The sequence below is a fragment of the Fusarium fujikuroi genome, chromosome FFUJ_chr08 (genome assembly GCF_900079805.1).
Source record: "Fusarium fujikuroi IMI 58289 draft genome, chromosome FFUJ_chr08".
Taxonomy (NCBI): domain Eukaryota; kingdom Fungi; phylum Ascomycota; class Sordariomycetes; order Hypocreales; family Nectriaceae; genus Fusarium; species Fusarium fujikuroi.
In genome coordinates this window covers 1,426,870-1,446,360 of record NC_036629.1, presented here as the reverse complement: position 1 = coordinate 1,446,360, position 19,491 = coordinate 1,426,870, and the positions used below count along the sequence as shown (strand labels likewise).

At 49.8% G+C, this 19,491-nt stretch overlaps 8 protein-coding genes; 4 read left to right on the top strand and 4 right to left on the bottom strand.

Annotated features, from left to right (window-relative positions):
* Positions 1-75: 75 nt before the first annotated feature.
* FFUJ_12252 (uncharacterized protein) lies at positions 76-1,964 on the bottom strand (the record flags this gene model as incomplete). XM_023581835.1 has 3 exons in its annotated part: positions 76-1,491; positions 1,547-1,742; positions 1,801-1,964. 3 exons carry the CDS (start codon positions 1,962-1,964, stop codon positions 76-78), a joined length of 1,776 nt encoding a protein of 591 aa, XP_023434465.1.
* A 557-nt stretch (positions 1,965-2,521) lies between these two features.
* FFUJ_12251 (related to NADPH:adrenodoxin oxidoreductase precursor, mitochondrial) lies at positions 2,522-4,061 on the top strand (the record flags this gene model as incomplete). XM_023581834.1 has 3 exons in its annotated part: positions 2,522-2,674; positions 2,731-3,189; positions 3,240-4,061. The coding sequence occupies 3 exons, from the start codon at positions 2,522-2,524 to the stop codon at positions 4,059-4,061; spliced, it is 1,434 nt and encodes a 477-aa protein (XP_023434464.1).
* A 72-nt stretch (positions 4,062-4,133) lies between these two features.
* FFUJ_12250 (probable electron transfer flavoprotein alpha chain precursor) lies at positions 4,134-5,235 on the bottom strand (the record flags this gene model as incomplete). XM_023581833.1 has 2 exons in its annotated part: positions 4,134-4,880; positions 4,939-5,235. The coding sequence occupies 2 exons, from the start codon at positions 5,233-5,235 to the stop codon at positions 4,134-4,136; spliced, it is 1,044 nt and encodes a 347-aa protein (XP_023434463.1).
* Positions 5,236-6,139: 904 nt separating this feature from the next.
* Positions 6,140-8,299, top strand: FFUJ_12249 (related to nucleosome remodeling complex subunit RSC8; the record flags this gene model as incomplete). XM_023581832.1 has 4 exons in its annotated part: positions 6,140-6,233; positions 6,292-6,360; positions 6,409-6,827; positions 6,875-8,299. 4 exons carry the CDS (start codon positions 6,140-6,142, stop codon positions 8,297-8,299), a joined length of 2,007 nt encoding a protein of 668 aa, XP_023435159.1.
* A 1,963-nt stretch (positions 8,300-10,262) lies between these two features.
* Positions 10,263-12,217, top strand: FFUJ_12248 (probable carnitine O-acetyltransferase precursor; the record flags this gene model as incomplete). XM_023581831.1 has 3 exons in its annotated part: positions 10,263-10,305; positions 10,371-12,033; positions 12,091-12,217. 3 exons carry the CDS (start codon positions 10,263-10,265, stop codon positions 12,215-12,217), a joined length of 1,833 nt encoding a protein of 610 aa, XP_023434462.1.
* Positions 12,218-12,608: 391 nt separating this feature from the next.
* On the bottom strand, positions 12,609-14,479 carry FFUJ_12247 (related to adenylate cyclase-associated protein; the record flags this gene model as incomplete). XM_023581830.1 has 6 exons in its annotated part: positions 12,609-13,052; positions 13,103-13,362; positions 13,433-13,626; positions 13,676-13,998; positions 14,076-14,367; positions 14,433-14,479. The coding sequence occupies 6 exons, from the start codon at positions 14,477-14,479 to the stop codon at positions 12,609-12,611; spliced, it is 1,560 nt and encodes a 519-aa protein (XP_023434461.1).
* Positions 14,480-15,024: 545 nt separating this feature from the next.
* FFUJ_12246 (uncharacterized protein) lies at positions 15,025-16,128 on the top strand (the record flags this gene model as incomplete). Its single annotated transcript, XM_023581829.1, has 1 exon — positions 15,025-16,128. One exon carries the CDS (start codon positions 15,025-15,027, stop codon positions 16,126-16,128), a length of 1,104 nt encoding a protein of 367 aa, XP_023435158.1.
* A 943-nt stretch (positions 16,129-17,071) lies between these two features.
* FFUJ_12245 (uncharacterized protein) lies at positions 17,072-18,388 on the bottom strand (the record flags this gene model as incomplete). Its single annotated transcript, XM_023581827.1, has 1 exon — positions 17,072-18,388. One exon carries the CDS (start codon positions 18,386-18,388, stop codon positions 17,072-17,074), a length of 1,317 nt encoding a protein of 438 aa, XP_023435157.1.
* Positions 18,389-19,491: the final 1,103 nt, after the last annotated feature.

Genomic DNA, 19,491 nt, shown 5'->3' with positions numbered 1-19,491 from the left:
GCCAAACATTCAAACTTTGACGCATCCTGCATTTAAAAATCATCAACAAACACTGAAACACATATCCCCCTGTTCTCATCTCCTTTCCGTGAGGGGTTTACGGCCATCGAGAAAAGAATATCGGTTCCCTGCCGCTCGGCCTTCTTCTACCATCTTACCACTAACATTACGTCGTCCATATGTCGTGGAAGTGTTCTGATTGTAATCATTACCCGTGGAGACCTTGCGATTATCACTGCCAATCATAATAGGGGGGGTTGCACTCTGAAGTTCTCCGTATGATCTCGCATAAAACTCAGATTCTGGTTGAATAGAGCTCTGACGGTTGCCGGGAGCCAATCCGGGCTTCTCATCAGCGATATCCCTGCTCGCACTGGCACGTCTCGCGTTTGTGCTGATATCGGTTAATGAGTTCTTGAACGGGAAGAATGGGGTCTTGGCGCGAGGGGGGGATTTGCGTTCTTGCTGTGCAGCAGGGGGGTTCAGGCGAAGGGGGTGAGGGCGAAGCTCATCGCCATTAACACCAAGGTCGTAAGATGGGTTGTTTTCATCACCATATTCGGAATCAGAATCGTCATGCGCGTATCGTTGAGCCAAGGCCTCATATGACTTGTTTTCGCGGTTCGCAGCACTTGTCTTCGCCGCTTCCAGTTCACGGTTTCGTTGATTCGTTCGGGAGATGAGTGAGTCGGTAGGCATCCAGGTCTCGGTAAATCTAGCCGGGCGAGGTTGGCTATGCCTGTTGTAGCTGCTAGATGGGCGAGATCCTGCCTGGTCGTCGAGGGGGATCTCGCTATAGGCATCGTGGTAAATTGAACGGGTGGCAGTAGTTCGTGTGGTGGCCCTTGAAGCAGCCGAATCGCGACGCTCACGACGAGGACTTCCAGGGCCTCTCTGGTACTGTGGAGGTGGGGGGAGCTTGGTACGGGAGTCTCGAGTTCCAATTGTCGTGCTCGATCCGTTGCGGGTATGAGTGAAAGGAATGGCGCGTGGTGCGTCAATGCCATCATGAATACCTTCTTGAGGCACGAGAGATTCCCGGCGAGCACTTCGGGGCGTCGACAGGCGGGCATCACTGTCCATAGTGCTAGCGGTCATCACCGAGGACTTGTTCCTCTTGTGCATTGGTCGAGCAGTCAAGTGACTCTCGAGAGGGTTCATATCAGGAGGCATCAAGCTGATCTTGCGGAACATGAAGCCCAGCCAACCAGCAATCGCTAAGCTGATGAGATGGAGACCACCGGCTGCAACAAAGGTGTAGAAAAGAACAGGCTTGAAGGTATTCATGAGCGATTGGTCCGAGAGGCGGGTAATCCAGTCTTCGCTCTTGGTGCGCACTGATAGGGCACCAAAGGCGTAGAGAGGAGCGACACCAAGATCGGTGACGCCGCAGAAGAGCTGGTAGGATGCAGAAGATGCAGGCGATCGTCCTGCAGCGTTACGAGAGAGATGATAAATCCCGTAGATGCAGTGTAATATCACAACGCCAGGCTAGATCATAAGTCAGATACAGCTTGCGAACATTGTTAGAGTATTAGGCTCTTACGGTAATTCTCATAACCCAGCCCTCCAGACTGGGCACCTTGTCAATCAGGATCATCAGCGTAAGCAGTCCAAGAGCTGATACTAGCTGCAATACGCGCAGCCCAGATTGAACATGACGGAGCCATTTGATGAAGCGCTTACTGCGCGGGCTCATAGAAGCATACTCGTTGGTCCTATAGGTAAGAACCTGGTGCATACTGAGGAATAGTTAGTTAGCATTGAGATCCGGTGCTGAGGCAACGCCATAGTACTTACTCAGGATGCGTGTTGAAAGACACAAGCGGTCCATTGGGCTTCTTTCGTGGCTTGGGAGGTTCCCAGCTTGCTCTTGTGACAGCCTTGGGATCAAACTTGGGCTCCGGGAAGCGCGAGTCGCTGTGGACGGCGCTGTAAAGAAAAGGCGCTTGCGACGGAGCCATGTCTGTAGTCGCAGCGCGATGCGCTTGAATTTGCGCGATAGTGAATTGTTGGTTGAGGGTGCGCCTCGTGCTGGAACGAAGACAATATGATATGGGGCCCGGGAAATGGACGGTTGTTCAATCACGTACAACTGGCGAGTCGTTATAATGAGATTGTTTGTTATCCGAGAAACTGGGGGGCCGAGGGGGGGGTCTTGTTGAGAACAATGGTGTCGCATGTATGTCTCTGACGAAACTTGTGTACATGGGGCGGGCCGTGTTGGCACGGCAACGTGACGTCTGCGCTGCCGCATTCTGTAAGTCGACGCCGCATCGGAGGTCGGACCCCAGCCAAGACCGGTCGGCGATAGACCCGTTGTTCCTTGGGTGAACTCGTTCTCTGACTATTTAGGTACAGTATATAGAATCATCATCACCAGCCGCGAATGATGATGTGCTTAATAGCACGGCACTGCCGTCGCCTCAATACAGTGCCTCGGGTTTTCAACGTAATTCCTGCTCAATGTTTCTCCTCTACGCTTCAGCAAACTTCTCGATCTCCGGATGCGCCATTTCGCATGGCAGTAGTAGGATCCGGACCCGCCGGTTTCTATACTGCCTACCGGGTAATGGCGAAAGTGTCAGGAGTGAAAGTTGACATGTATGAGAGTCTTCCCGTACCGTTCGGTCTGGTTCGTCATGGCGTTGCTCCAGATCATCCAGAGGTCAAGGTGGGTTACCCTACAGAACAACTAGTAGACTAGGATACTCGCTCACACAACAACAGAATTGCCAAGATAAGTTTGATGAAATTGCATCGCAGCCCAATTTCACATTCATTGGTAACGTTTCTATTGGCCATCCTGGCAACTCCTTGAAGCATTGTACAGTAGAGTTGCATAAGCTAATGCGGCACTACGATGCTGTTCTTTTCGCATATGGAGCATCCCAAGACAAAAAGCTCGGTATCCCAGGCGAATCGACCCTCAGCGGTATTCACTCAGCTCGCGAAGTTGTAGGATGGTACAACGGTCTTCCTGGATGTTCGGGCTTAGACCTGGACCTCTCACAAGCCGATGAGGCTGTTGTTATCGGCCAGGGAAACGTTGCTCTCGACGTTGCACGAATGCTTTTGGAAGACATCGACGTTCTCAGAAAAACAGACATTACAGAGAAGGCGCTTGAGACGCTGTCGAGAAGCAGAGTCAAGAGAGTCCATGTAGTAGGAAGAAGAGGGCCGATGCAGGTAGGTCTCGCTATTGATGGCTCAATCATCACACCTCTAACACATGACAGGCTTCATTCACCATCAAAGAGGTGCGGGAACTCATGAAACTAAGAGACGTGGGGTTTTTACCCTTCAATCGATCCCTCGTTCCCGAGGATCTAAAGTCTTTGCCACGTGCCTCAAAACGACTCATGGAAGTCCTGTTGAAGGGCTCATCAACCCCCAACGAAACAGCCTCCAAGTCATGGTCTCTGGATAGCTGTCTCTCACCAAAGCATTTTCTCGGAAACCAGGATGCTCCATCCAAGGTGGCAAGTACTGAATTCGACATTACAGAACTCGCAGCACCATTTGACCCCAAGTCATCTGTCAAAGCCACTGGCAAGACCGCTATCCTGCCATCTGATGTTGTCTTCCGCTCAGTTGGATACAAATCCGTAGCTCTGCCTGGGTTTGCTGAAATTGGTATTCAATTTGATGATCGTCGCGGCGTCGTCGACAACGACGGCCTTGGTAGAGTGACGAGGATGGTTTCTGATACACATGCTGGGAGTGCTCACAATGAGAGGGTCCCCGGAGTATACTGCGCCGGTTGGGTCAAGAACGGCCCGACTGGAGTGATCGCATCAACTATGCAGGACGCCTTCACGACAGGTGAGGCGATTATTCATGACTGGCTATCAGGCGGTCGCTTCCTCAATGCTTCAAATCATGACAGTGTGACAGGGTGGGAGGGCCTGAGACACGATGCTGGGCCATCAACATGTCGAGCCGTTGCTTGGGACGACTGGAGACATATTGACCGCGCAGAACGAGAGCGTGGGCAAAAGAATGGAAAAGAGAGAGAGAAATTCACAAGCACGGATGAAATGTTGGCTGTCCTCGAATAATACCAGAGACGGGCACTTTAACTGTTTGTATATTACATCACTCTGTACTTCACACCCCGTACATCTAGATGCTTAGGAGCTCTTGACCTTCTCAGTCAGCTCAGGTACCTTTTCGAATAAGTCACCAACCAGACCAACATCGGCAACCTGGAAGATGGGAGCATCAGGATCCTTGTTAATCGCAGCAATGACCTTGCTGTCCTTCATACCCGCAAGATGCTGAATCGCACCCGAGATGCCCACGGCCATGTACAACTGAGGAGCAACAACCTTGCCTGTTTGACCCACCTGCAGACTGTTATCGGCATAGCCACTGTCAACAGCAGCACGAGAGGCACCGACAGCAGCACTAAGGGCATCAGCGAGGGGAAGCATGACCTTGTCGAACTCCTCCTTGGACTTGAGACCACGGCCTCCGGACACGACGCGGCTTGCAGTTGAAAGATCAGGTCGGTCTGACTTGGCCAAATCTTCCGACACCCACTCAGTAGGTGACTCGGGCTTGGAGTCGACTCCATCCTCGACGGTGGCGGAACCTCCCTCTAGAGGACCAGCAGCGAATGCAGTTCCTCGAATGGTGATGACCTTGACAGAGTCTGAAGACTCAACGGTAGCGATCGCGTTACCAGCGTAGATGGGACGGACGAATGTGTTCTCGTTCTCAATTGCTGTGATATCTGATATCTGCTGCGAATCGAGCAGAGCGGCCACTCGAGGCATGACACTCTTGCCGAATGCAGTGTGGCCTGCGATGACGTGTGTGTAACCGCCTTTTTTGATATTCTCAACCAAGAGGGGAGCATAGTTCTCGGGGAGACCCTTGTTGGAGAGTTAGTGTTGCGCGCGTGCAATTAGATCCATGAACCTTTCCACCAACCTTCTCATATGCACTGTTATCGACAGCAATAATCTTTTCCACGCCCTCAGCTTTGGCAATCTCCTCAGCCACGGACTTGATGTTGTTGCCAGCAATAAATCCGTGTACTGGTCCACCCAACTTCTTCGCAGCTGTGAAGGCGCTCAACGAGCTGTGGTTGAGTACACCATCCTTCTGTTCGAGGATTGCCAATGTGGATTGCAGGCGCTGCCGTTGTGCGCCGAGGCTGTAGGCGTGCGCGCGCGCCATGAGGCCAGTGGCCCTTTGTGCCAGCACTCGTTTCGCGGTCGGAAGCATCGTGAGGGTGTTGTTGGGTTGTGGTGATGGCAATTCAGCTGCCCTCTCCAGGTCCAAGAGTGAGTAATGTAGGTAAGGTCAAGTCGGCGACGGTTGTTAACGGCCCGAGGTCGAGGCCGCTTGCTCTACCGCCGCCATCGGCCAGACCGGGAACCGACGGCATGTGGATTAAAATGCCGAATCGGCTCAAGTGATATCCATTCACATGACAGCTTGAGTATCATAAAACAGCTACATTGATTTGTCTTCTAACTAAAGAAGATATTCGCGTCTCTATATGATGCTTCATTCTGTTGATCTGAGACTGGTTTGTCATAAATGTGTAAGACGGTACCATAACGATAACCGCTATAGGCTGGATCTCAGTCTGCGTCTGGACGTTTAAGAACTGCGTTGACAAGCTCACGACTAAACCAATTGACCAAAATAATCTCCTCGGGAAACCTGACAAGGCTGCATATAGAAAACAGCTGCAGCCTCTAGAAACAGGAAGCATCTGAACTATCAATCGTTGTCATGTGGATCTCGTTAAAAGATTAAGCTATCTAAGGTAGGTACTACGGAGCGGGCCAGTGCAAAATGCTTAGCTAATACATATATCACGTGATGAAGCTTTTTTCCCCTGGAACTGCGCGTCAAGATGTCACGAAGCTGAGGCCAGTCAATTCGCGCCAAAATTTCTCCAAGACGCGACCCATTTCATCGCCAGACTCCATCAACATCACGACGCTAGCGACATCGAATTCTCGACGACGTACGAACAGTCATCTCTCTATTTTGTGATAATACTGTTCGCCAAATATCGAACAATAATCTGATTGTGCGCGCTCGATTGATTCGCCGTCCTGAACTACCGCTCGCGGTCTGATCGCGATAACCATAAAGATGGACGACTCTGCTACATATGGCTCGCCTGGCAACGGTGCGTCGCCCAACCAGCAACCCTATCCTCGCCCGACCTCTCCTGCAGCCAGAGTCAGGTGCAGGCGACAGCGAAGGTAAGTGCGCATTGCGATTGCTGCTCCCTCGATTAAACACGTTGCTCACGGGAAATAGACATCCAGATGTCCGAGGGATTGGCCACTGAGTCAAACATCAAACAGGATAGTACAACTCCTGCGCCAGGTAACCAGACTGTTTGAATTATGATGCAATATTTACTGAGACATCCAGCTCGAGGCGATGAGGAGATGAACGATGCGCCCGCTGATGATACCAAGACGAAGGACGACGGAGTGGCCGCTACAGAAGGTCAAGAATCCAAGTCTAAGGAGGTCGTTGAGTCGGCTGCTCGCGACCATCTCATCGCGCAGACTCACGCGATTGTCCTTCCCAGCTACAGTACCTGGTTCGATATGAATGCTATTCACGAAATCGAGCGTAAAGCTATGGCCGAGTTCTTCAACAACCGGAACCGGAGCAAAACACCAGCTGTCTACAAGGATTATCGCGATTTTATGATCAACACATATCGCCTCAACCCTGTTGAATATCTGACAGTCACAGCCTGCCGCAGGAACTTGGCTGGCGATGTTTGCGCCATTATGCGCGTTCATGCCTTCTTGGAGCAATGGGGCTTGATCAACTATCAGGTAAGGAGCCTTATCACTACATTTTTAGGTTTTCTGACATCCAGTAGGTTGACGCCGAGCAACGCCCATCACACGTTGGACCACCCTTCACTGGCCATTTCAAGATCATATGCGATACTCCCCGAGGCCTACAGGCTTGGCAACCCTCTGCCGACCCTGTGGTTCTGGAAGGCAAGAAGAGCCAAGATACCGACCAAAAGGCTGCTGCTGCTGCTCCCGCTAAAGGGGAGCAGAACCTTGAAATTGGACGAAACATCTACGAGGCCAATGCCAAGAACACCCTCATTAACAAGACTGAGGGCAAGACCAACGGTGAGACGCCAGCCACCAATGGCGCAGCTGGTGCCGATGATGCCACTAAGACCCCCATTGCGAAGGTCCATTGCCACCAGTGCGGCAACGATTGCACTCGGATATACTATCACAGCAACCATACAGATGCTAACCCCAAGGCTAAATATGACCTTTGTCCTAACTGTTTCACCGAGGGTCGTCTCCCCGCCAATCATAACAGCAACATGTATGTCAAGATGGAGAACCCCACCTACACATCGACCTTGGACCGCGATGCTCCCTGGACGGATGCCGAGATCCTGCGACTCCTTGAAGGCCTCGAGCGATTCGACGACGATTGGGGTGAGATTGCAGAGCATGTGGGTACCCGCACTCGGGAAGAGTGTGTTCTCCAATTCCTTCAGCTGGATATTGAGGAAAAGTATCTGGACTCTGAGGCTCCCATCAGTGCCCCGACTGGCCTGTCTCTCCTTGGTCCCCAACAAGGACAGCTTCCCTTCAGCCAAGTTGATAACCCCGTCATGTCTGTCGTCGGTTTCCTTGCTAGCTTGGCAGACCCAGCCAGTACAGCAGCGGCCGCAAGCAAATCCGCCGAAGAGCTCAAGCGCAAGCTCCGCAAGCAGCTCGACGGTGACAAAGCCGATGACGATTCCCAGGCCAACGGTGACAACAAAGCCAAGAGTGACTCTATGGATATCGACCTCCGACAAGAGACCACGATGACTACAACCACAACTACGACTACCACCACCACCACAAATACAAATGCGCTTGCATCCATTCCTCTGGCTTCGATAGGGGCTAGGGCTGCCGGATTTGCCTCCCATGAAGAACGCGAGATGACTCGCCTAGTTTCCGCTGCTTCAAATGTGACGCTACAAAAGCTTGAATTGAAGCTCAAGTATTTCGACGAGATGGAGGCCGTCCTGCGGGCGGAGCGTCGAGAGCTTGAACGGGCAAGACAGCAATTGTTCCTCGATCGATTGACCTTCCGACGTAGGGTTCGAGAAGTGCAGGAGGGCCTGAAGGCTGCCGCGGCTGTTGGAGGCGAACGAGGCGTACGACTTGCACAAGAAGCTATGAGCGAAGGAGACCGGTTCAGCTTCCAGGCTGTCCCAGGCGCCCAGGCTGTCCCACCTCCAAGCAGTGATGCCCAAATCAAGAGCTATGAGGCATGATGGATAGAATTGAGACTGGGTAGCGTGAGCTCTAATTAGGGGAAAGCACTGTTTGGACACTTGGAATTAAAGTCACGGCGTCTGGTTGGTATAAGGAATTGAAGTGCCGGGATCATCGCCGATCTCAAGCTGTGCCACTTTCTGTCACTTAATATGAGCTGCTTCTACGCGATGCTGGTACAATTGTGACGGGTGAGATTGAAGCATAGCCTTATTGAGGGTCTCTACAGCCCCTGACTTGAGACAACTTGGGAGATTCTTCAAAAAACAACTTGGCCACTGATGGACACAAGGCCTGCAAGTTAATCTCGTCTTCTGAGGATGGTGTACTAGTACATGGTATAGATGCTTTGGTGGGTTTGTCGCAGCAGAAATTATTTGGTCAATGAACGGTTGGGTTGTAAATTGGCGAATTGGAATGCTTTATATTAGCTGTTATGTTCTCTACCTATCTCCCTCCCTCTCCCTCTCTCTCTTTCATTTTGTAATCCATGGCTCTCATATTCCACTGTGTATGTTGGGTTTTGCTGTTTGCAACAATGCATTGAGATAGTTCACATTGTGAATGACAGACCACATCGATGGTCGGGTAAACGGGAAAGAGACAGTATATAAGGTAAAGTGTAATAGATCAAATTCCCAACACTCCCTCCAAATGGCGATTTAAGGGTTTGGAAGATGCCAATGGGCCAAGGGAACAAGTAACATCAGATGGAGATGAGCTCTCTCCACTTCCCCACGATCAGGGAAAACTGGGGTGCCCTAGATCCAGGTTTTGACATGTTAACTATTGTTTTCTTATGGCACAGTGGTGAACTCCGTAGTTAAAATTGGTGGACTAGTTTTGAATAATGACTGGAGGCATCCATGTGAGCAATTAAAATAGAGCATAATAAGCTGACTACCTTCTGATAGAAAAATGCTTCGACTTTGTCTAACCCTTGTAGTTGGGACCGACGATGCCTGCTTAGCCACTTACACCTGAATACTACCAGTCGGTCAGGTTGGAGTAAAGAGGCTCAAGTGATTGCCTCGGAGATGGTGGATCCATCAGATACATGCACGACATGATTGGCTGGAAAAGGCATCCCCAGCCCCGGGCAGGCCACCTCAGTCCCACCCGTCGGCCCTTAAAAGTTCGTACCTCGGCCCAAGGCTTTTGAGGGGCCCGGGTGACGTCTCGGTCACAAGCAAGCGTTGTATTAACTAACTACTCCATAACAAGTCTCGTGCCAGGCTGATATCATTGCGTCTGTCCATCCCATACCATACCATACCATCCAATCCAGTCTAATCTGGTGACCCTTGTCCCCTACTCCACGATCGACTCCATTCTGGAAGCTTGCAGTCTTCTGAGCCGAGGCCAGAGCAATAAGCGTCTTGTGCGAAACCGGCACTATTGCTGTTCCAATATTGAGCCCCGACAATATTTGTCGCATACATACATACATACATACATATCTACCCCAACTCTTTTCGGCTGTCGCCTTGACGTTTCCTACTCTTCTTCTTTGATCGCTTGTCTTTCGCGTTGGCCATGTTGTTGACTTCAGCCCGCTCGCCCGCCCTTAGGAACAGCTTCCGTAACCTCACCAAGACACGCGCTGTAAGTCAACCCCTTCGCTCGTTATAAGGCATCGTCACATGTGGTCGACAAAGAGAAGAGGCATGGCAGTCCATCGGCTATCCTATCCTATCCTATCCTATCCTCTCCTCCTCTCACTTCTCGCTCATGGATGGATGTCGAGTCATTGGCGGGCGGCAGGCTAGGGTCCTAGGATTGCTTGCTTGCTTGCTTGTGATTGAATGCTCCACTCGCCCGGATCCATGATAGACGGATCAACAGGCATCACAGTTGCTCTTCCACTCAAGTCGATCGTCTTGGCCCATTTCACCATGAAACGCGCCTACTCTGACCGATAAACGTATCTGACAATCTGAGAAACAGGCGCAAACTTTCATCATGGCACCCACAAAGCGAGCCAACAGCTCCGCCGCCTCCTCAGGTATGCGCTATCCTCCGCAAACCTGAACCTTTCGGACCCAACGTGCTGATGCAAATTACGAGTAGGCTATGTTGAGAACCACTCCAAGGGACCCATGCTGCGATGGCAAGACTCCCTTCCTAAATTGCCCGTCCCAACACTCGAGGAGACTGCGAAGCGTTATCTCAAGTCGCTCCATCCCCTCCTATCTGCCAGCGAGTACGAGGCAAGCAAGAAGGCCGTCGAGGAGTTTATCCGCCCTGGTGGTGTTGGCTCCAAGCTTCAGGAGAAGTTGATGGCCAAGCGCGAGGACCCCAACACCAAGAACTGGATTTACGAGTGGTGGAACGATGCGGCCTATCTCTCATACCGCGATCCCGTCGTCCCCTACGTCAGCTACTTCTACTCTCACCGGGACGACCGACGAAGAAGAGACCCCGCGAAGCGAGCTGCTGCCATCACAACATCTGCCCTCGAGTTCAAGAAGCAGGTTGACGCAGGCACCCTTGAGCCAGAGTACATGAAGAAGTTGCCTATCTGCATGGACAGCTACAAGTGGATGTTCAACGCTTCCCGTGTTGCGGCTAAGCCAGCCGACTACCCTGTCAAGTTCCCAGCCGAGGAAAACAAGCACATTATTGTTATTCGCAAGAACCAATTCTTCAAGATCCAACACGAGGTTAATGGAAAGCAGCTCAACACGTCAGAGCTTGAGCAGCAATTCAAGCGTGTCTATGAGCTTGCCCAACGCGTTCCTGCTGTTGGCGCTCTCACCTCAGAGAACAGAGATGTCTGGACTGACGCTCGTGACATTTTGCTCAAGGCCAGCCCCAAGAACAAGGACGCTCTGGAGGCTATTGAGTCGTCATCTTTCGTGGTTTGCCTCGACGATGCGGCTCCAGTCACACTCGAGGAGCGTGCTCACCAATACTGGCACGGCGATGGTGCTAACCGCTGGTACGACAAGCCTTTGCAGTTCATTGTTAACGACAATGGCACTTCTGGCTTCATGGGCGAGCACTCCATGATGGACGGTACTCCCACCCATCGCCTCAACGACTACGTCAACGACCTCATCTTTGGAAACAAGCTCGATTTCTCAGATCCCAGCATCCGATCCAACTTGCCTGAACCACAGGTCGTCAAGTTCGACATCACAAAAGAAGTACAGAGCGAAATTGATCGCGCGACCAAGGACTTCAACGATGTCATCAGCAAGCACCAGCTTGCCGTTCAGGCCTATCAGGGTTACGGAAAGGGTCTCATCAAGAAGTTCAAGTGCTCTCCTGATGCTTACGTTCAGATGGTTATCCAGCTCGCCTACTACAAGATGTATGGCAAGAGTCGACCTACTTATGAGTCTGCTGCTGTCCGACGCTTCCAACTTGGACGTACTGAGACATGCCGAACTGTCTCTGACGACTCCGTTGCCTGGGTCAAGTCCATGTCTGATTCCTCCATTGACGAAAAGACACGCGTGGATCTCTTCCGCAAAGCCATCAATGCCCACGTTGAATACATCACCGCTGCCTCAGATGGCAAGGGAGTTGATCGACATCTCTTCGGTCTTAAGAAGCTTCTCGAGCCCGGCCAAGAGGTCCCTGCCATCTATCAGGATCCCGCATACAGCTACTCCAGCTCATGGCACTTGTCCACCTCTCAGCTTAGCTCAGAGTTCTTCAATGGTTACGGTTGGAGCCAGGTCATCGATGCTGGTTTTGGTATCGCATACATGATCAACGAGAACAGGTATACATTGCCCCCCAAATTCCCAATGGAGAAAGGAGTTTACTAACATGGCGATAGTCTCAACTTCAATGTCGTTTCCAAGGGTCTGGGCAGCGACCGCATGAGCTACTACCTCAACGAGGCAGCTAACGATATGCGAGATCTGCTCACACCTACTCTTGAGGCCCCCAAGGCTAAATTGTAAATATACTCACAACAACATATTTCTCAGGCAGAAGGAGTCTCTTGCTGTTGGATGGATTGGCATACTGTCGCGGTTCAGATCAACGGCGTTTTTACTTTTTGGACAATGTACTCTAGACTTGACCGTCTTTTTGTGCGCTGTCATATATAGATGGCACTAGATATCAGAGCGACATATTTTTAGCAAAGGCAGCATAGGTTACACAGCCAAAACAATGATGGATAAAAGTTCCAAAATTCTAAAAGAGGCGCCATTCACTCCCAGTGTTAGTTGCCATTACGCGTCTCGATATATGTGGTACGGGTCCAAATAACTACACACAGAAAATTGTTCGGAATATCCTATCTGTCCTACTCCTACATATGCGGATCCAAGGTATATACCATCTGCTTTAGCCGGCATGGGCCACAATTTCGTTGACCAAGTCTCCCTTGGACTCGTCGTAATAGGAGCAGATTTGCGAGGGTAGGGGCACCTCCTTATAGTCATCATCTTCGCCAGAAATAACGTTGAGGTTGACACCTGCTGATTTACTGGTGAAAACCTTGGTTCCTATACTCTCCTTGCTGAAGTAGATCTGGGCACTGTCGACCTGATCCAACATGGCAGTTGGGATGGTGCCCATGACCTGAAGAGCAAAGTTGTTGGCTTTGACAACATCGACTGTCGAAACAAGGGTATCAACGATCAAGGACAGACGGGTGGAATTCTCGACTGTGACCTGGTTGGCCTTGCCCCTGACAATGATGGTGGTGTTGTTGCAACGGCTGATGAGAACCGAGTGTGTAAGCGAAGCCTCGATCTCAATTGGCTCAGCCTCCTTCTCGTAGTTTTCCTGGTAAAACTTAGCAACATACTACCATACTTTTCGCACACAGAACATACAATAGTCCATTTATTGCCCTCTAGTTCCTTCTTGGCTGGCTTCTTGATACGCATACTCTCGGGCTTAGGCTTCTTGCCAGGAGCAGGGCTCTTACCCCTCTGGCCACTTGAAACCGTTGAGCCACTGCGAAGAGACGGATTCTTATGCGTCATTTCGGACTTGTCCACTTTACGCAGACCCTTGGTGACAGCATCGCCCTTGTTGAGCTCTGAGAAGACAGCTCCGAATCCACCAGATGATGCAGGCGCAGGAGCATCATCTGTCTTGATGTCGAGAACGAGGGGGGGGGCCAGGAGGAGGGGGAGGAGGGGGAGGTGGTGGAGGAGCACCAGCAGCAGCAGGTACCGGGGCAGCGGGAGCGGAAGCAGGCCCAGAACCAGCAGACAATGACTTGAGGACTTCCTGGGCAGGCTGGCCATTCGGATTCCATGGTATGCCTGTTGGGAAGTATTGCTTGACATAATCGACAAGATCGCGAAACATCTGATAGAAGCTCTGAACCCATTCGATCTGCTTGGGGTCCCTGATATTATGGTTAAAGGTGATCCGCTCAAGCCAGATGGTTGACTTACTTATCCTTCTGCTCCTTCAGTACTCTGTTTCCAAAGAATTGAGCCGAGCCAAGGCACTCGTCCACGTGCTTGTAGGGTCGAGTGTCAATAGTAACCCATGCAAGAACCATGATACCATCGGAGACAGTGCTGAGTTGCGTGTACATAGGGCTAGGACGGTTGGCGTCCTTGAGCTCGGTAACAGCCATCAGTGCCTCGTTTATGGGTTTGATGAGGCTCTCATATACTGGCAGATCAGGTCCGGAGAGGTTTGGCTTCTTCGCCTTTGTGGAAATCAGGAGAAATTTGCGCTGCTCCTGGAAACCAGATTTGACGAGCGCAGCCTAGTATTATACCATGATTAGTCCCTGCCCCGTAGAAGGTGTTGCGTATTCATGATCCATTAGGTGGTTGTGCGTACCTGCTCAGCGACCAATCCTCCTAGCTGGTGGCTCAACTTCACATATTTATCGACGGAAGTGTTTAGGAAAGCATCAAATTCCTCGATAGATTCTGGCAGCGGCTCGGTGGCAGGCTCGGGCTTCGCGGTAGCGGGAGTAGTGGCACTGGAATCGGAAGCGGCTGGAAGAGGAGGAGGAGCGGCTAAGGAGGGGTTCGGAGGTGAAGGTATCGCCTGGTTGAGAACGGCGGCATCGGAAGGAGGCTCGGTCGAAGAAGCGATGTCCTCGAGGCGCGAGGTTGCAGCTTCAAGTCTGGATGGCTTTCATCAGCGTCTGCACATCTCGGACTGACAACGCAACGAGTGTAAAGAGCTTACCTCTTGATAAGCGTAGTCAAGTTGTGCATCTGACTATTAGCAGCCATGTTGGACAATCGTCTGTTGGGTTGTTATTTGGTCGAAGCACCGGACTGAATGCGTTCTACTGAAAACAAAAGAAGGTGATGATATGCTTGGGCCCTTGAAAGAATAGTTGATCGGGTGGCAGCGACGTGCTCAGACAACAGGATAGTTGCTTTGTAGGATTGCGCAAGACGGAACGGCGAGTAGCTTTCGAGTTAGGACGTAGGTGCCTAGCTAATGCCACGCAGAAATGCAAGAAAATGAACAGCAAGCTTAGTGATTGACTGAATCAATGCTGTTTCTTTTCGCTAGGTACTTATGCAACTAAGGCCCTGATCCAATCGATACGAACGGGCACCTTCGATACGGTCCGGGTGACTTCGCCACTTGCACAAAAGAGCTGTTGTACCGGGTTATGCGTGACCCGCTGTACTAGCCCTAGTCGGTCTTGGGGGCTTGATCGATGAGGAAGGCGGTCAACAGGGGAGGGGCTAGGCGGTGTGACTGTCAGGAATCGTTTGAAGTTAGCAATACCGTTGTAGTCTCATACAATCAAGAACTTACGAAGATGCCTGCCTCGTCACAGCAACCTATGGCCCCGCCGGCCCGGTCCGAAGAAGAGATCTCAACCGCAAGCGAAAGTGAGGCCGAAGAAGAGATCGAGGTGCCGTCAAGTCAGCCTGCACCAAGTCAGTCTCTTCCCGCTCGACGTCCAACAGCACGACAGAATGCGTCCAAGAGAGCGACGCGAAGAGCTCCTCGGAGTGACATACAGAATCCCGGCTCGAAGGCACGGTGGACCAGGGACCAGATGGAGTATCTCCTCGAGAGCTACGGCGCGAAGAGGGTAGCTGGGGAGCTAGAGAACGAGAAGACCCAGCTGCTGAAGACTATCCACGCCAAGATTGGCTGTGAGCTTGCTGAGCGATATCCCCCGAACGTTTTTGACCAGACGAAGGTCGGTCGTAAGCTCGGTGAACTGCTGAGAAATTGGAAGGCATTCCTTGCGATAATGAGGGAGACGAGCGGTGCAGGCTACGACCACGAGCTGGGCATCGTCACCACAACCGACGATAACTGGGATCGGTGGGTGAAGAAGCATGGAATCGGGGCTGCCGCTATCAAGCGGAACGGGCTCCAGAAGATGGATCTGTATCAGCGGGCGTTCGATGGCGTACAGGAAGTCGGACTTACGGCTCTCGAGGTCACTGACACTTCAGGCTTGTTATCCCTCCGTAACGACATGGAAGAGTCTCAAATAGACTCTCAAATAGACGAAGACCTAGTGTTCCACAGTCAGCCATCTGCTCACGAAGCTGCACAGCGGCACTTACCCAGTCGGCCGTCGCCTTCGCCCTTCCGTGAAGTCACAGCAACTCCTGCTCCGTCGTCATCTCAGACTTCTCAGTTGACTTCCTCACCGTCAGGTCGTCCCTCGCACCCGACAACTAGCAGCTCTGGAGACTCTCAGTCGCCGCAGCGTGTACGAAGACCTCACCGGCATGTAGATCCACAGGCAGGGTCGATCGAGAAGGCAGTCTCCAAGCTGGTGACAAGTCGGGAGAAAAGTCGGAGACCTATCGGTGCAGATGACACACAATCAGCAGTGCAGGATGTACAGCAGAGGTTTCTGGAGAGAGCAGATGAGGGAGGAAATAGAGACCTTCTTTGACTGGCTGCTTGGGGACAGCATGCGTGCAGTCTTTTATAATAGTCTGAACGAGAGGATGAAGGAGAGACTTTTTTGTTCGAAGTCTGGATGTATAGTGCTTAGGAGTCCGCAGATTGATCTGGAAATGACACAGGATAGTGAGTTTGACTCGTAGAATAAGATGCGCGAGTTTGTTTTCCCATGAGGGCTTTTGTTCTGTTGGAAATGCAGTATCTTGATCCTGTTGTGAGGTTGAAGATGTGAAGCTTTTGGTGTAGCTGATGAAATTGGTGGAGGGGTTAGAAATCCCCTGCGGCCGGGTTATGCAGCTTTGAGTGACTGACCCACTGACCCGTAAGACTAGTCAAAAGCTGCATTTTTTCATCATATGCCACAAAAATGTGTAAATAGCTTCAATTTTTTTGAAATTTTGAAAATAAGTCAATTATACCTAAATTGAGATATGTAAAAAATTTGGAATTTTTCTGACTTCTGTAGATAATTCAATTTAATTTAGAAGTAAATCCCCAATTTAGCTAATTCCTCCACTAATGTGACTACTTTAGCGGCCGCCTGCTAGCGTGGCTACCCCTCCACAGCCGTGCCTCTGAATTGAGGTTATCATCAAACTGACCGGATATTGACCAAAAAGAGGTCTATTAGGAATTAAGCCGGGGGATTAGTCAATTATCAGGCGCTTCTGACGATTTATATATTTTTGGATAGCCCTGAAGCTGGAGATAACGCTCCAGAAATTTGAAGTAAAACTGAAGTCAATTGGAGACTCAACACCATGGTGATAAAATCCCTCCCCAAAGGGGCTCATTTTGAGAGGTTCAACCTCAACCGACCTGTTGTGCAGGCTAGGAAAAACGTGATTTGGGGGTCAAAAGGCGGGGTTTTTCATGATTATCACAGCTTCTTCCTAGCAGCTTCATTTTTCACCCACTAACCTCCCTCAACATCACCTTTCGAGCCGGAAATGCCTCGCTGCCTTCCATTCCTCATCACCAAGATGCTTCTCGTGCTTCCTTTGGAGAATAGCATTATTATATTGCCTCATTTCTTCAATATACGCCAAATGCTCTTCCCACTGATCTATCGCGATCTCATCTCTCAAAACCTCAGGGTCGCTGGGGAGATTATCTCGTGCCCAAGCAGTCATCGACTGTAGGTATTCCTCTTGTGCCTTATTCAACGCCGGCTTTTCTTCTAACGACTTCAGGAAATTCCACAGGCCTGTACAGGCATATACAATCAGGATCTGTTTATATATATCATATTCAGGCGGCGAAGAACGCATTATTCGAAATTTCCTCTTGACCCGACCGAAGGTCAGCTCGACGATGATTCGCAGTCGTGAGTGGCGCAGGTTGTACAGTTCTTCCTTATTTTGAGGTCCTTCCAGCGACACCTTCCAGTCGTTAAGATGATATCTGATGCCAATATAGGGGACTAGAAGTCCTGTACAGGCACCGAAGCCGGCATCCCCAACATAGAATCTATCGGCATACAATTTCAGGCTCTTCGACCGAGCATGCCGCAACAGGGAGGCGTCGTTGACTGATCCCTCGCAGCCGGCAAGGACGTACGAGAAAGTCCCGTCAAGGCGGACGGCACAGAGGACATTCTGAGTTATCAGGGACTTTCTGTTGTACCACTTCCTTTGACCTTCTTCAGGGACCCAAGCCGCTATGTGAGTACCATCTACAGCACCGATACAACCGAAGAAATACTGACATTTGGGCTTGGTTATAGGCTCGTGGCACACCTCTGTTGGCTCCGGTTGGACAACAAATGTCCTGTGGATGTCGGCAAACGCTTCGAGACCTGTCGCCATTATCCGAGATACAGAGCTTTGAGAGACGCCGAAGTGATGTGCCGCCGCCCGCTGCGTGCAGCCCTGACCGATGACATACAGGAAGATCATCAGCTTCAGATGTAAGCTTTGCCGGCTAGATCCCTTCATGCTTGTGTTTACACTGATCCAGTCAGCTAATTGATAGAATTGGACCTTCGTGACCCGAAGCTCCTCCACAAATCTCCTCTCGTGGCCCGTCAGCAGCTTCTGACCGAATTCCTCTGCTGCAGCCGACCCGCCGGGGTTGACGATCTCTCGGCGATCAAAAACAGTAGGGAAATGCAGCCTTTTTTTGTTCCCTTGCGATTCAAGGGTCTTTACAGCTAGCCCTATGATAAGTAGGTCTTCTTCCTCACTGTATCCGTCATCCGAGCTAACAGCATCATCATCATCGCCGCGGTTGGGGGCGTTATCAGGCATTTGGAGATCGTCACAGGCCGGGGGTCAGCCTCGCAGCCTCGTACGGATCGAACGAAACTGTACGCTTGTTTTCAACAAACGGCAAAACAAGCGGACGGCAGAAAAGCAGCCAAAAAGTCACCATTTCGGTTCCATTTGTTGCTGACCTTTCCCTATCAGGTTTACGGCAAAACAGGTACATTGCATAAATGCTGACCGGATCGAAAATCCCTCATCCATACAATTCATCACCAAAACCGGCCAATTTGGGAATAGCCTACTGTTCAGATTTTACGGACCGTATCGAAGGTGCCCGTTCGTATCGATTGGATCAGGGCCTAAGAGAGAGTCAATCAACAGACAATTGAATAGGTACCAACAAGACTAAGGGGAGTTTGCGGATTTGGCTCCTCTAGGGTGGATCCTCCTATTAGAGCTTAATGTGTCAGATTGGGAGAATAAAATAATTGCTTATATCTAGGTAAAACCTTAGCAAGATACCAGAAGTTAAGGGATTTAAATATAGAATTTCCTCTCTTTTAGAAGAAAGATAATATATAAGTTTTTTTTAATAATTAAAAGTCTTATTTATAAAAAAAACTACTATAAATATAACTAAAAAGGAAAGTCTAGTGCTTACTAAAGATATTTAAAATAATAATTAATTAAATAATTAGGCTTAAATTTAATAATAAGTAAATTAGCTAATATAAAGCCCTAAAGGTTAAATTAAAGAATAAGGATTTATAGGCCTATATTAACTTAATGGCATTTAATAAGCCTACCTTTAAGGTAATTATATTTATATCCTTTAATATATTAGCAGTAAAATAGTAAAGTACTATAATTACTAAAGTAATAACTACTATAAAAGTATTATCTTTATTAATATAAAAAATAATTATATAGAAAGTTAATCTTTTTATTATTAAATTAAATAGAAATTATACTAAATATAAAATATAGACTTAATAAATACTATATTTTATAGAAAAAGATTACTAAATAGTTACTATAATAAAGGCAATATATAAAATATATTTAAAGAATTATAAAAACTTAAAGAAAAAGATATTTATTATTTAAGATTAAGTGCTAGATATAGTAAATAAAGGGATTATAAG